The sequence below is a fragment of the Panthera uncia genome, chromosome F1 (genome assembly GCF_023721935.1).
Source record: "Panthera uncia isolate 11264 chromosome F1, Puncia_PCG_1.0, whole genome shotgun sequence".
NCBI lineage: Eukaryota > Metazoa > Chordata > Mammalia > Carnivora > Felidae > Panthera > Panthera uncia.
The window spans coordinates 624,417-639,340 of record NC_064813.1 but is presented as its reverse complement, the minus strand read 5'-3'; the positions used below and the strand labels follow the sequence as shown (position 1 = coordinate 639,340).

Sequence of the window (14,924 nt, the reverse complement as noted above, 5' to 3'; positions counted from 1 at the left end):
CCCCCCCCTCCCCCGTCCGCTCTATGCTCCAGGCCTGGCTTCTGCCTCTGCTGAGGAAGGGGTGAGAGATGGGGGGACGCCTGCGGGGCCTTCGGCTCCTTCCTCTGTGGCTCCCGGGGTGCAGGTGAGGTGGAGGCCCGGGCGCAGCTCCAGCAAGGTGCCTGTAACGCTGTATGGCCGCTCGCCCCTGCTGTTCCGGGTGGTCTTGAGCAAAGCACTCAACCTCTCTGGGCCTCAGTTTCCCTCTCCACAGAATGGGGATGCCGGTGGTTTCGCCGGGGGGCGGGGGCGGTGGTCGTTCCGAGGACGAGGCCACGGGGCACAGAACAGGGCCGCCCGCAGTGGCGGCTTTGCTGAGAACTCACCGTAACTCTCATTATCCCACTTCATCCCCGAGCAGCCTTGGGGACGAGTGTTCCTATTAGTGTCATTCCCGCTCGATGGGGGAGGGGACCAGAGACGGGCTTGCCACAGTCCCGGGGCTCGGAGAGGTCCGCTCCGCTGTCCAGATCCTGATTCCCGCCCCCCTCCCTCCATTCGAATGTTTAGAAACAGACGTAAAATTCGGGGGATTCGACATCAACACTTGCAGGGAGATGATCAGCTTGATGGACAGACGTATCCTTTGATGTTTCCCTTTTCCTGGAGTTTGACGACTCCCGACTCCCGACCTTTCCCAGTGAGAAGGGAGGGAAGGGACTAGAAGGGGCGGAGCGCATGTCCTTGGGCTGCGAGCAGTAAGGAAGAGTGCGCCTGCCCACTCATTCCTCCGTGAGCCCGCCACTCTCTCCGCTTCACAGGTGGGAATGACAGGTGGGACACTGACAGGTGGGAAGTGACAGGTGAGGATGCTGACAGGTGGGGATGCTGACAGGTGGGAAATGACAGGTGGGACACTGACAGGTGGGAAGTGACAGGTGAGGACACTGAGGCACAGTGGAATCCAGAGATAGCAAATGCACCTGTGCCTTTCTCCTGTTAATCCCACCTTCCTAACCCTAATCCTATCCCTCCCCCCCCCCTCCCCCCTCCTTCCCCTCCTCCTCTCCCCTCCCCCTCCACACCCCTCTCCTGCAGTAACACAGCTCTCCCATGGCCACCACCGCTAGTCTAGAATCATCGCAGGAGATAAAATCCGTTTGTTTTCTCCTGGCCTCAAGTAACCTCACTTTACACTGAAGACGTGTGGGAGTTTTCGGAAGGAATGGGAAGGGTGTTCCAGGTGGAAGGAACGGCGTCAGCGTCCGTCCGTGAAGGCGCAGAGGGAGAATGGTCCAACGTCTCCTCCCAGAACCTTGCCTGGGGCCGCCGTCCTCCAGAGCGTGGAGGTCAAGGCCCTTTCTCGGAGGCGGAGGCTTGGCGGGTCCTCGGTCTTCGGGACGGGTTTGCGCAGCAGTCCCACAGAGGGGTTAGCGCTCGCACAGTGAATGCGCGTGGTCCACAGAAGAGAGGTCCCCCCAGGGCTGAGCAGTGGCCCCTGGGGAAGCTCCGAGCCCCTTCCAGGCGCTGACACGCACTGCCGATGACTTTTCTGTTGACATATGGCATTCTAGCCAACTAGTTGTAACGATTACCAGTCACAGAGATAACCGACTAGTTGTTGCAATCACAGGTCACGGAGATTTAAGTCCGGAAGCGACTTTCCAGGGCCTCTAGCCCAGCGCTCTCAATAACCAGCACGACGGGGTGTTAGGTGCTCCTTAGCGATGCTGCTCCAAGGTCTTTGGGCTCATGACCTGCCCTTTGCTCTGCGCCTGACCTCAGAGGGGGCCGTAGTGGGTGCCTGACTCTTTAATCTTCATTTGAATTGGTTTCCCACCACCCTCCCCACCGTGATCCCCCCGGGGCCCCGCTCCCTGCACACGTGGGTGGCTCACTGAGGCCTTAGGACAGGACGGTCACTGTGGTCACAAGATAAGGTGGTCCTGTGGACTGTGGGCGTGTTGGCCTTTATGGAGCCCAGAGCCATGGAAAGGGCACCCTGGGGCTGGCAGAATTCAGGGTGATCTGGCTGAAGATTCAGAGGTACCTGGTGAGTCTTCCCTTCTGGGGTGGGGGCTGTCCTGGGGGGGCCTCCTGGGTCGTGTTTCCAGCCCCTTGCCCCCCAGGTGGGGACTGTCCTGGGGGGACCTCCTAGGTTGTGTTTCCAGCCTCTCACCCCCGAGGTGGGGGATATCCTGCGGGGGGGCCTCCTAGGTCCTGTTTCCAGCCCCTCGCTCCCCCCTGCAGGTGGGGGACATCCTGGGGGGGGGGCGTCCTTCTCAGTCCTGTTTCTGGCCCCTCGCCCCCCCAGGCACTCAGTCCTGGTCTGTTTCCTACCCTAGTCTGCACAGATGCTGATCACGGTCAAACCCAGCACAGAACCCGGACATGTGGTTCAGGAGGGCCCGGGACGGCAATGAGGTGCCAGTGCCGAGCCCTTCGAGGAACGCCCTGCCGTTCAGAGGGCACAGGAGGCATCTCTGGCCCTCAGCCCAGCTCTCACCTTTGTTCCGGAAGCTTCTTGGGGGTCAGGGAAGCCGTGAGTGGAGGGCGTAGCTCTGGCAGGGCCCCCAGAGGCTCTTTCTACCTGGTTTCTCTTCTGCTCTAGTTGGTTTATGGGGAAACCGATCACACCCACTCAGGGGCCATCGATGCCCACGACCTGAGGGTGGCCCTCAGGAAAGCAGGTGAGGATGTGCTGTGTAGACAAGCCTCGGGGACAGGAGTCTCACTGTAAATACTCCTACTGGGCTGGCGATCATGGCGGTGACTCTCCTCCGTGGGGCATCCACGTGACGGTGGCTCGAGCGCCTTCCCCCCCCAGGGGTCTGTTCAGCGCGACATCCAGGCTTCTCCCAGGGCCCTCGTGGCTGCTGGGAGGGTGCCGGGCAGAAGGCGCCCTTTCTTGCAGCGGTGGCCGCGATGTGCGGCTAGACGGGTGCTGGGGCCACGGGCCTAGTTCAGTGCCAGGCTCGTCCTGAGGCGGGGCGGCTCCCAGGATTGCCACGGGTGATGAGACCTTGGAGGAGGCAGGCCGTGTCAGTCCAAGCCCCACCCTGCCGTGACCCGGGCCCTCCCTGCGGGTTTCACGCTCAGCAGCTGGGTGCAGAAGACCCTTGCCCTGTGGTACACACACAGCAGATGCTGCATCGACTTCGATGGCTTCTCTGCCTGTGTGACCGGCCCGGAGGCCCTCTTCGGTGAGTCCCTGTCCCTCAGTCCCTCCCATTTTGCTGCAGGTGTGGGGGCAGGGGCAGGTTGGTCGGTGGAGCCAGGAGGACCTCCTGGGGGAGGCGGGACACACTCAGGCCACGCCCAAGGTCAGAGACTGCCTTTCTTGGAGACTCCAAACGCTGCTGCCGCATCAATAGTTTGCCCGCTTGTGGTTCAGGTTGTTGACTGCTAAGTGCAATCACTGGGCCAGGCTGATGGAGTCCCAGTAGTGGTGAAATGGCTTTCACTGTCTGTTGTCACCTGTGCCTCCCTGGGGATCATGTCAGTGGGGCTGGAGACCCCTTGGATGGGCAGTGAGTGGGCCCCCTCCCCGTCGGGCTGTGGCCTCACGACAAAGCGTCCTGCTAAAGGGAGGGGTTTCTTCACTGAGGGCCGGGAGGTGGTTCTAACGGGAGCAGGCGGGGCAGCCAGACACGAAGCTGACGGAGGGGGTCATCCGCCAAGGGGGCCACCGTGGTCTGTCCGCAGTTCCCTCTTCCCTCCATCGCCTGGAAACAATGGCAGGTTCCTAGAGCTTCGGAGGGTGGAGAGGACAAGAGACCGTCTCTGCTCACAACTGCGGTTTGTCCCCTGGGGCAGGGGGCCGTGTGCCCCCCAACCCACCCTGCGCGCTAAATCTATGCGCAGCTTTTCAGAGTCCCTGAGGCAGGCGGGAGCTGGGGGGTCAGGGAGGGGCTTCCTGGGGGGGCGGTGGGTGCACGGAGGCAGCTCTCTGGCGGTTCCGAAGCCCAGGACCGCCCCTAATCTCCTTCCTTCTCTGGCGCTCCAGAACTGTTCAGGCTGCCGGACAAGGACCAGAGTGGCAGCCCTTCCTCTTTGAGGAACTGCTTGCTGGTGGGACTTGGAGGTTCCTGGACGTAAGGGGGGCTGCGTGGAGCTCATTCACGGTGACCTGTGCTGAGTTCTCGGGCGGGCACCGCAGGGAGGAAGGCTGTCGCCGTGCAGCCGTCCGAGCACGTGTGTTGATTATGACCGCGAAGATAATTTTGGGGATGCAGCCCTTGTTAGTGTGAATGGAGCTGGGGGTGGTGGGCCATCTAAGGCCTGACTTCCAGGACCGGACGTCTCAGATTAACGCGGACCAGGGGGTCAGAAGCCAGCGACAGTTGGGAGTGTCCGTGGCTTGGGTCCAGGGACCTGGGGAAGGTCTTCCGGGAAACTTGCCCGAGGATGTCCACCTGGTTCACCTGGAGGCGAGTGTGTACATGCGTGTGCTTGCACACACAGACACGCACACACCTGTTTGGGGCAGTTCCTCTCGGGTCTAAGCCTTCCCTAAGTCACGTTTCTGCTCGTGGGGGCGGGTGACTGAGCTGAGGGCTTCCTTATCGGGCAGCGCTCGCTGGCGCATGGACGTGTCACGGGAGAGCGTCTCTGGCAGGCACACGGCTCACCCTGGTGTCCTTCTCTTGCCGTGGCTCAGCTGTGTGTTGGTCTGACCTGGGCTCGTGGCCATCGGGGATGCTCCGCCTGCCCGCGCTTTCCTCCCCATCCTCGCGGTTCCGTGAGCCTCGGTCCCCGAAAGGCCGCTCTTCCTACCTTCCTTGCCTGTCACTGTCCCCGCGCAGACCCCGGCCTGTCCCACCCGGCAGTCTGGGGGCCGGGGCTCAGTGTTCAAGCCGACCCTGGAGCCTAGAGGGCAGACGGAAGTCAATTAAAGTTTGGCCCAAACGGTTCCTGCCTTTGTCTAATGTTGTGCAGGATGGGGAGGGCTCTGCTGGTCCTGCTTCAGGGGAGGGGTTTTGGGATAACTGAGCTGCAGGGGAGGATATGGGGGGGCTGCCTCCAGGGTCCGCAGGCCAGACGAGGACAAGGACGCATGGGTGGCTGCTTCCTGCCCTTGTGAGGAAGGAGGGGGGGGGGTCTCCCTTCCTCGCTGGTGGCCGGGAAGTCAGCGCATCCTTGCTGGCTCTCCCCTGCGGCCTCGGGAAGGAAGAGGAAGGTGTGAGCCTGCTGTGGCTGCCGTAGCCGCGGATCCAGGGGCCCACACATCCCGGGGCCCGGATGGCCAAGATCCGCGCACAGGTGGCTGGGCTCTGGGGAGAGCCCCCTGGGCCGCGATCCTCACTGTGTGTGCGGGCGGAGAGCAGGGAGGGGGCAGGCTCTCTGGGGCGCTCGCAGGGCACAGACCCGGTCATGGGGACCCCACCTGCTGGGGCTCATCAGATCCTGGTCTCCTCCCGCGGGCCCCGCCACCTACAGCTGGTGCCTGGGGTCCAGCTTCACGTGTGGATGCGAGGGGGACAGCCACTCAGCCCCTGCCAGCGAGCTGCTGGAGAGAAACCACGCACACGCCTTGGCCCCTGCGGCTCTGGCGGAGGGTAGTCTTCCGCTTCTGGATGCACGCCCCTCCCACGAGCACGGCCGGAGGGCACAGGCCTTTAGCTGGGGCAGGGGCTCCGGGTATCGCCCCTGCAGGCATCGCTCAGTCCTGACGGCGGGGGAGGAGGCAGTTCTGTTCCGGTGGCCGTGTTCTTCCTCGTCTGCCCCAGGGTGACATGGGGCGGCCTGGGGCCAGCACCTGCCTGTCCCCCAGCCCTGCTGCTGTTGGTCAGGCGCTCGCTGACCCAGCACAAGCCCCACCCCACCCCGTTCTTGGAGGACAAGGGGATTTGGCCTGATTCTTCCTTACACTTCAAGTACAGAATGGCTGCCTACGTTGAAAGTGACGTGAGGGGCACCTGGGGGCTCAGTCGGGTGAGCGTCCAGCTTCGGTCAGATCGTGATCTCGTGGTTCGTGGGTTCGAGCCCCACGTGGGGCTCTGTGCTGACAGCTCGGAACCTGCTCGGGATTCTCTCTCTCTTCCTCTCTCTCTGCCCCTCCCCTGCTAGCGCTCTCTCTTTCAAAAATAAAGATTAAAAAGAAAATAAAGTGCTGTGTTGTAATCAACTTTCAGTAATTTTATTTTATTTTTTTTAAAGACTTTTATTTCTTAATTATTAAAAATGTTTTAAGTATTTATTTTGAGAGAGACAGAGCGTGAGCAGGGGAGGGGCAGAGAGAGAGGGAGACGCAGAATCCGAAGCAGGCTCCGGGCTCCGAGCTGTCAGCACAGAGCCCAATGCAGGGCTCGAACTCACCAACCGGGAGATCATGACCTGAGCTGAAGTTGGACCTTTGGCCGAGCCAGCTGGCCACCCCCAGGGGGTTTTATTTTAAGGCCCGCAGGCTTCAACTACTTTCGCGGATAGTCTGGTAACCAAAAAAATAGTCTCATCATAAAATGGTGTTTGCTGTGGGGTCTCACGTCCCCAGTACAGGTTGTGGGGGACGCCTCACCTGTGCAGCCCAGGAGGTGGGTAAAGGTCCCAGCAGTACAGAGCTCGCCTCTCACACCCCTGCAAGCTCACGTTATGCTCCTGTGTTCCCCTGGACCGAGGCGGTTGGAGACGTTGCTTTTCGATGTGACCTCTTCTTCCCTCCTGGGTGAGGCTGGGTCAACCGGTCGGCCTCCTGGAATCCGGGGCTGCACCGCGTGGTCCCCGGGGAGGCCCCCGTGGCGTCCTGTGCCTCCCCTATCTGCGCCCTCTCCACCACCACCTCCCCCCCGCCCCCCCGTCACCGCGTGCTTCCCCAGCTCCCTGGAGCCCAGGTCAGCGCCCGGCACAATGTAGGCCCTCTGAAAACTTGGTCCTTTTCTTTGCCAATGAGGAGGGTCTCCCAGCGGGAAGGGGGCGGGGGGGGGGGGTTGCAGTCGCTCCCAGTAAGCCGTGGCAGCAGAAGCAGGGGGACTGGGGTGCGGGTATATCACCGCCGGGCCTCTGTGGAGGTGTGGAGGGCAGGGGCCTGGGGAGACACGCGGCCCCTGCCCCGCTCCATGACACCAGGGGCATGGCGGGGGGGCGGCCTTTGATTCGTGCAGAGGGTCCGTGTGGGCTCTCAGCTTCCCCACCTCCTCTGTGGGAGACCACACGGCGTGGCCGGCTGGGCAGTGGCTTCGGGTCTGGCCCCTTCCTCCATAGCTCCGGTCCCCACTGCCTGCAGAGCCCTGTCACTGCACCCGGAAAGGCCTGCTGCATTTCCTCCTGGGAACGTGGGAGACACGCGCCCCCATGCAGTCCCCAGACTCAGCCGAGACCCCTGCGAGCGCAGAGCCAGCGCTCGGGTGGCAGGCGTCAGGTGCGCTGGGTACTCGGGACGGCTGCAGCCCGCCAGGCCCATCCTGCCCGCACGCAGGGCTTCCCGTCAGCTTCGTCCCTCTTGTGACTGTGCGCGCGGTCACCAGAGCAGCTTGGAGCCCAGGAGCAGACCACGGCCCCACCGTGGGCAGCAGGGGGCCCTCCTGGGAGCTCCCGATGTCCTGCCATGTGCCCCCCGCTGTTGGCAGCCACCACGTTACGGGTGTGGGACTGCGGTCCACGCAGGGACAGGGACACGTGTCCTGGAACCGTCCACCCTCAGTCCCGTGGGACCAGCCACGTGCACGTCCGGCTTGGGGTCTTTGCGAAGGATGACATCAGCCACCCGCTGGCAGACGGCCCGCCAGCAATGGGGCAAAGCGCCACCACTGGAGTTTGTACGTCGTAGAGGCAGGTGTCACTCATGTTTCTGGAGGCTGGTGCGGCTCACAGCTGATGAGGCACAGGGCTTTGCGGGGTGGGAATAAGGGACGTGGTCTGGGCCACCGAATCCCTGAGGTGTCCTGCTCCAGAGCAGGTGCAGGGCTGCAGGGGTGGGGCTGGGGGACGGGCAGGGGTGGGGCTGGGGCGGGGACTGCATTTCCACTTGAAAAAATTTATGTTACTGATATGTATGCATTTATATTTTATACATGTTCTATACACATTATCACTTATTAAGTTACATGTAAATTCACGTATTTATTTACACATTGACATATTTATAAAATACTGATTTTGTATAAATCTGATATAAATAAAGGTGAAGGAAATGTATACTGAAACTCCATATACGACCATTCTTTGCTGAAGAATTTTGCTGAAGTAAATCACCGATATTGTGACATTTTACCCTAAATTATGCGCTTCTAGAAAGGACATTTTATTACACAGTCACAATACTATTATCCCACCTAACAAATTTTATTTTATTTTATATCTTATTACATTTCATTTCATTTTATATTTCTTTATTTTATTCTTATTTTATATTTATTTTATTTTAACTTAATTTTATCATTTAATTTAATTTTAATTTTCTTATTTTATTTTATTTTAAAGTAGGCTCCACGTCCCGCATGGAGTCCAGTGTGGGGCTTGAACTCACGACCCTGAGATCAAGACCTGAGCTGAGATGAAGAGTTGGCCGCTAAACTGACCCAGCCACCCAGGCACCCGTATGTCCCACCTAACAAATTAACAGTAATTCTTTAATCACACTTAAAAACCAATCTATATTCAACTCTCCGGGCTGACTCCAAAATGAACTTTTCTGGTTAGTCTGTTTGAGGGGGGACCTCACCTTGCCCCTTCTGGTCTCGAGCCGGGCCGCTGGACGAAATAAATCTCACGCCAAGTGCCCGTTCCTCCGGCCTCCTCCCTCTCCCCAGGGCCGCGTACGCTGGCTCGCAGGGCACCTACGGGGAAGGGGCCTAATTTCCCCCCACTGTGGTGGCCACCTCCGCGCGCGGTCCTTGGAGGCGGGGTCTCTGCTCCTGGCCGTGGCTCCATGTCGAGGCTCGGGGGGCTTCCCTGGCCTCCAGGAGGTTCCCCTTCCCAGTCCTGCCTCCTGTACCGAGGCCCAGCTTTCAGGGAGGAGACCCCTGAAAGCGGGTTCCGTCCCCGTTTGTCACATTCGTCCGCTGAGCCAGAAGGCACCCGGCCTGGCCACCGACTGACAAGGGGGGCAGGAGACTCACAAGAGGAACGGTTGTGAGGCCTCAGCGCACCGGCCTGCGTGTGCATGTGGTGGAGAAGTGGGAAGGGCACAGGGTGCCCTCCAGACCTCTCCAAAGGGCTGGGACCCCCTGGGCCGGAAGTTCAGCATGAGTCACCACTGCTCCCCACCTGTAAGCACGTTTCTGCTCATTTCCCGGACTGTCGTCGGCCCACAGGCCTCTGTGCCTCAACTTCCTCGCCTGTAAATGGGGCCACAAGAATACACACCTCATAGGGTTATTGTGAGGGTAAACGGGACGCTTCACGAACCACACAGAGCAGCGCCCACGTGCTGGGAAGCAGGCCGTATACGCCGGCAATTTTTTCTGGTTTGGGGCTTGTTTTTGTTGTTTGAGGCACAGTGGGGGTCTTGTGACCGTGATCTGCTTTTAGGCCCGGCTTTTGGGCCCAAGTGAGAGGGTCCTGAGGTTCAGCCGTGTTCCCAGAGTCAACATGCCAGCAAGCATCCCTTCTGGCTTGAGGGTGGGGCAGCCCCAACGACACCAGGCAGGGAAAACACGGCCAATGGGACCTGCGTCTGGGTTTTCACCAGGGGGCATGGCTCTGTTAGCAAAACACCGGGAGAGCAGAAGGGAACTCTCCAGATTTTAGGAGGTGCTGGGGCAAGCCTTCCGTTCCGGCTTGGATGGAGCTGAAACCAATGAGGAGGAGAGGACTGGGAATTGAGCGAAGTTACCTGGTGACGAAATTCAAGCCTACAGGTTCCGTGGTCAAGTTCATCGGTTTACACTCCGGAAGGCGTTGGGGAGGAAGGAATTTCCCTCTGTCCAAGGCTCTTCTGGCTCATTGAGAATTAATGTGACAAGAGGGAGATTAAGAGGAAATAAAATTTAGTTTTGTACGTGAGGGAATCCACACCCTTGTGAGATTTCAAGTCGGGGGAAGTGAGGTGCACGTGCTGTCCTGGGCTAAGGAGAGGGGTGGGGGCCCGGGGACACTGCGGGGAGGACGGCCCTTCGCGGGAGGTGAGAGGTGCCCTGCTGCACAGCGAAGTTTCTGAAGGTAGAATGGAATCTTCGGATGGCACTCTTCCAGCTGTAGGTCCTTTATCGAAATTCCTCTTTAGGAGCGTGGTGGTGGGGGGGTGCGATTGTTCAACGTTTCTTCCTGAGTCCTTCGGGCGTTCGTTGATTTTATCTTAGAACAACCTACGTTTCACTGTAGACTGTCTTGGGGCGGCCGGCCCGTGGTCCCTACAGAGAGATTGACGCGGAGGGTTCCAGAGGCCCATGCGTGGATGTGCCCGGGGCGCCTACCCAGTGGGCACAGGGCCTCCTGTGTGGTCCAGCCTCCTCCTGGTGACCCGGAGGGGCATCCCCTCACCATCCCCAGGCAGTGGAGCAGTTCCACTCAGGAATTCAATCCATACACGTGTCTCAAACGTCAACTACGCGTGAGGCTCAGTGCTCACCCTGGGAGTTGCCGGGCAGCGTGGGAACATGAGTAAGACAGGTGCCCGCCTCTGACAGCTTCCTGTCTAATGGGGCAGACAGATTCATAGACAAGTAATGACAGCTTGAAGGAGCATGACATCAGTGTTTGCGGTGCAGAAAAGTCAGGCCACAAGGGGACGGAGAGTTCCATGCTGGGGAGGGGGTGTGGGCTTCGTGCAGGTGGGTGGGCAGCTGACAGCTGGAACTTCCTTCATTTGCTCAGTAAATACTTATTAAGCATGAGCTTTACCCCAAGCATTGTGCAGCCACTGGACAATGAGAGGGGAGCTGCCCTGGGTGCAGGGAACGGCATGAGAGAAGGCGAGAGCCCGGGAGAAAGACGCGGTCGTTTGGAGAACCCTCTTCTGGAAGGTTCTGTCATTCCAGCCCCGCGGGACCCTTCTTTGCTTATTCCCATCTTCCTGCCATGATCCTGCCCAGGGCACGGTTCCTTTCTATGTCAGAGGCAATACTTCCAGACTACTCCGGATAGGGCACGACCCTTGGCCTCCTGAGGCTCAGGTCGCTCAACGGTGTGGTGTCCGTGACCTCCATCCTTGGGCAGAAGGACCGCCTGCAGACCCCAGGGGTTCTGTGGCTGCTGCCACTGGTGGGGGGGGGGGGGGGGGGGTGGAGCACCCTGACAGGCAGCCAGCTGCGGCTCCGAGGCCGGTCCTGACCGCCCAGAGAGGAGAAGAGGCCCCGGGACAGTCCTTCATGGGGAGCATCCCTGGTGAGGCCGGAAGTGCTCCCCTGCAGCTGAAAAGCGATCCGGAAGCTCAGCTGGCAAAGCGCACGGGCTCCCCACCATACCTGTGTCCCTGGAACATTCACTGATTAACGATTAAGTTCTGAATCCCACTTGGCGCGCTCCCTGATCACACAGGGGACCCACCAGCAGCTCTAAAGGGTTGTCTGTTGCACTAGTGATTCTAACAGACGCTCCTCCAGAAGTGGGAGGGGGGCGCTGGGAGGAAGAGGAGGAAGAGGAGGGAAGCCTGGCTGGCAGGGCCCTGCTGGGCTGGGGGCTGCAGGCCAGCGGGGGAGCTCAGACAGGCGTGGCTTCCTTGGGAACCTGCGACAGAGCAAACACCAACACAGAAATGTAACTGACGACATGCCCGCATCGCGGCCGGGGGGGGGGGGGGAGGCGCTCTCGGGGCGCTGGCCACGTGTCAAGCCTCAAGTCCCATTTTGCGCTGATGGAAGCAGACTCTGGCTTCTTCCTCTTTTTCTGTTCTGTGGGGTTTTTACCGACACGTGGACTTTTCTCCTTCGTTTTCTTCTTTGGTGTTTATATGAGGTTGGACAGTGCAGACAAGTGGCTTCCGTACCGTGTCGGCATAATTGGATTACCGGACTCCGGATTACTGGAGTCTGTCAGGCTCACTATGCATAACGGAACACCTACTATGTGCGGGGACGCATGCTAGGTGGTGGCAGGGCCACAGGCATGAGTGAGATAGGATCCTTGCCCTTGGGTGTGCGGCTACAGCGTGAGAAGAGCTGCAGGTATGAGACAGGTGGCCCTGGCCAGAAGCTATGGGCAGTGGTGGAGACATGTAGGGGGGGCCATCCCCACCCCCGCGCCGGCTTACAGCTGCGAGGCTGTGGGCAGTGGGTGGTCCTGAGTGGCGGCGTTGGCCATCCACTGAGGTCCAGCAGGATACAGGTATCAATGCAGCTGTCTGAAAAGAACGATCAATGTGACACATTGTTGCTGCGACCGTCGTAACCACTCAGTAAATGCAGCAAGAGCGTTCATAGCAGCTGCCACTGCCTGTGGGGTCCACGAGCAGAGAGGAAGGACACGGGAGCTTAGACACTCAAAGACGAGACCCCACCAAACTGAGACTCAGCCCTGTAGGAGCAGGTGCCTCGGGAGGGGAGCCCGTGCCCCAGGGAGGCCCCCCGGGTGCGGGAAGAGCTGCACAATGGGCTCTGCCGTGGCTGGCGCCCTGGTCTGCAGATCCCACTGTGGCGGGTCACGTAGACTCACGAGGGGCTCGTCCCAGATGCTGGAGGCTCACTCATTCAGCACGGGTTCCCGAGCGGTCACGGGACGTCTGGCATCTTGTGGCCTTGGAGAAAACGCATGGTGAGGTGAGGGGAGAATCGTGGGGCACCCGGGAGACCAGATAATCTGAGCAGGAGCAGGAGCAGGAGAGAAGCTGCGGGGGCTGGACGTCACAGTGGTGACAGGGACAGTGGCTCACCTCAGCCTGCTGCCCGTGAGGGGGAGGGGGCCGCTGGGCCACTGGGCTCGCTCTGAGGGAGGGCGTTGGGGTCTGTGGTTGGCCCACATGGGTAGGAGGAAGCGGCTGGAGGGTCACAGCACCTGTGTCACCGGGGGTTTCATTGTTTGTTTAATGCTGGCACGTCCTGTGGCGGTAAGCCAGGGAAAGCCGCGCCTTCATGCGCCTGGAGAACGTTAGCCTGAAGAGTGCGTCTCAGTGCCCCGGGGTCGCATGGCATCCGCCACTCCGAACGGGCACACTTCCCTGCTCACTCCCCTTCTGCCCATCCCAGCGTCCAGGGGGGCCCTGCCTGTCTCCCCCGCGCCCCCCGCCACGAGGCCATGTGTCCCCTCCTCAGCTTCTCGCCTCCTCCTTCCCGGTCTCCTCTCTGCTCCTTTCTGGCGGTCAGGCCCAGACCCCCAGCCCTTCTCCAGGCTGACCGCCTCTGACTGTGTCCTGGGGGTCCGGCTGCCTTCTGGGGATCCGTGCACCGTCGTCCTGCAGGGTCTGAGATTCTCCCTGTCCCCGGGTCCTCTCCCCGTGTACCTGGCCCTCCCCCCAGGTTCTTGGTGCCCCTCGGTCTTGGCCCAGCTTGCTGATTCCTGGCCTGTGCCCGCCCCCAGGCTCCCCTTCCCCTCCCGCCGCTGGATCCGGGCTCCTTCCCTCTCCCATGGCCGGCCCCAGGGGAGGCCTCCTGAATCAACCTCGTTGGAGGCCCCGCACTCTGGCCCTGCAGTGAGAGGCTTCCCAAAGGCGGCCTGCTCTGTCTCTCAGAACTTTGTGTGGTCTGATGTCGGGAGAGCACAGTGTCCAGGACCCCGAATGGGCCCCACGGTCCCTCCTGACCTCGCCCCAGCTTCGGGGCCCAGATCGGCCACAGGCTGGCTCTGTGCCCCCGCAAAGGCGTGAGCTCTTCCCTCACCTGTGCCCTCTTTTCCTCCCCCCCCCACACCCCTCCCCCTTGTTTCCAGCATTTGACCGTCCCCCGCAGCTGGAGTCTCGAAGCCTGGCAGACAGAGGGCTGGGGCCCTGGCCAGAGGGGCCGGGTGTGCGGTGCCCTGAACTTGGGCCCCAGCACGGTGTCAGCACAACGGGAAGGATGGCGCCTCCGGAGAAGGAGACGCTTCTCTGTGGCGGGTGGTCACCTGAGAGGACCCTGTGGTCAGCCACGTGTCTGAGGAAACCACAGGACGGCAGGGGTGTCTTTGGGCGGCTCTGGCCTGGCCTCTGCTCTCAGGAGGGACGAAGGTCTCTGCCGAGCGCCCGGTGTCCCAGGACGCCCAGCCCAGGGCCCCTTCCTGGATTTCTCCTGCCAGCTGGCCTGTCCCCCGACCCCCACTCCGATCTGGGCCCACAGCCTCCGTGGTTCTTCCCCGGGTTTTCTCTCCCGTGTGGGCTCTGCGAATGTTTCGTTTTCCTCCCCCACCGACCCCACTTTCAGAGGAGGCGTCCAGACCAAGCAGACCGGATTCGGGCCAGCCCTTGGCCCCCAGGGATAGGCCCGCAGGGCCTCCCCAGGACAGTCCATACAGCCTGGTGCTTCCCTGTCCGCGGGCTCATTTGCTCGTGGCCTGTGGGTCTCCCAAGGGGACAGCTCTGGGCTAATGGAGGCTGAGTGGCCGTCCTGGGGGCCGTGCTGGGAGGACCCTGTCCTGCATGAGCGTCCTGGTTCTGGGGGGCTGTGTAGGAGGGCGTACTCCGGTGGCCCCTGGGGGCAGCGGCTGGGTCGTGCCGGGCTTGGGCCGCTTCCCAGACTGCCTCCTGGCCCGCTGTCCCCTCCAGGCCCCGCCAGGTCCTGCGTTTCCAGCGTGTGGAGTTGACTGTTGAGTGTGAATTCTGTGCCCACACATGTGTCACACGCTGAGACTCTGGTGCCCAATGCGCAGATTCGTGGAAACCAAGAGGCGCACGGGGTGCGGGACATCCAGCCCGCACCCCGGACGGCGGGCCCCGCCTCCCTGCCGCTCCCGCACCCGTTCAGGGACTCCTCCGGGCATCAGTGTCCTCTTCTGCCATGTGAGGGAGCCCGGCCACCGCCCTGCGACTTCCTGCCCTCGGAATGCAGCGCTCTGTGTTTGCGGAGTTCAAGTGTCACGAGGACATGGTGTCAGTCACGGGGTCGGCCACACGCCCCGTTGGCGGGCAGGTCTGGGGTGGTGGTGAGAGCGCATAGTAGGGA

The 14,924-nt window shown here is 61.0% G+C and overlaps 1 protein-coding gene across 1 annotated transcript in view; it reads left to right on the top strand.

The window, feature by feature from the left end:
- The window catches only part of LOC125926016 (calpain-8-like), a 30,595-nt gene extending 26,518 nt beyond the window's left edge, over positions 1-4,077 (top strand). Inside the window, 6 exon segments of the mRNA XM_049635312.1 lie at positions 125-266; positions 550-618; positions 1,959-2,032; positions 2,591-2,665; positions 3,062-3,182; positions 3,986-4,077. Coding sequence (XP_049491269.1) covers positions 125-266; positions 550-618; positions 1,959-2,032; positions 2,591-2,665; positions 3,062-3,182; positions 3,986-4,077 — 573 coding nt within the window.
- The last annotated feature ends 10,847 nt before the right edge of the window (positions 4,078-14,924 follow it).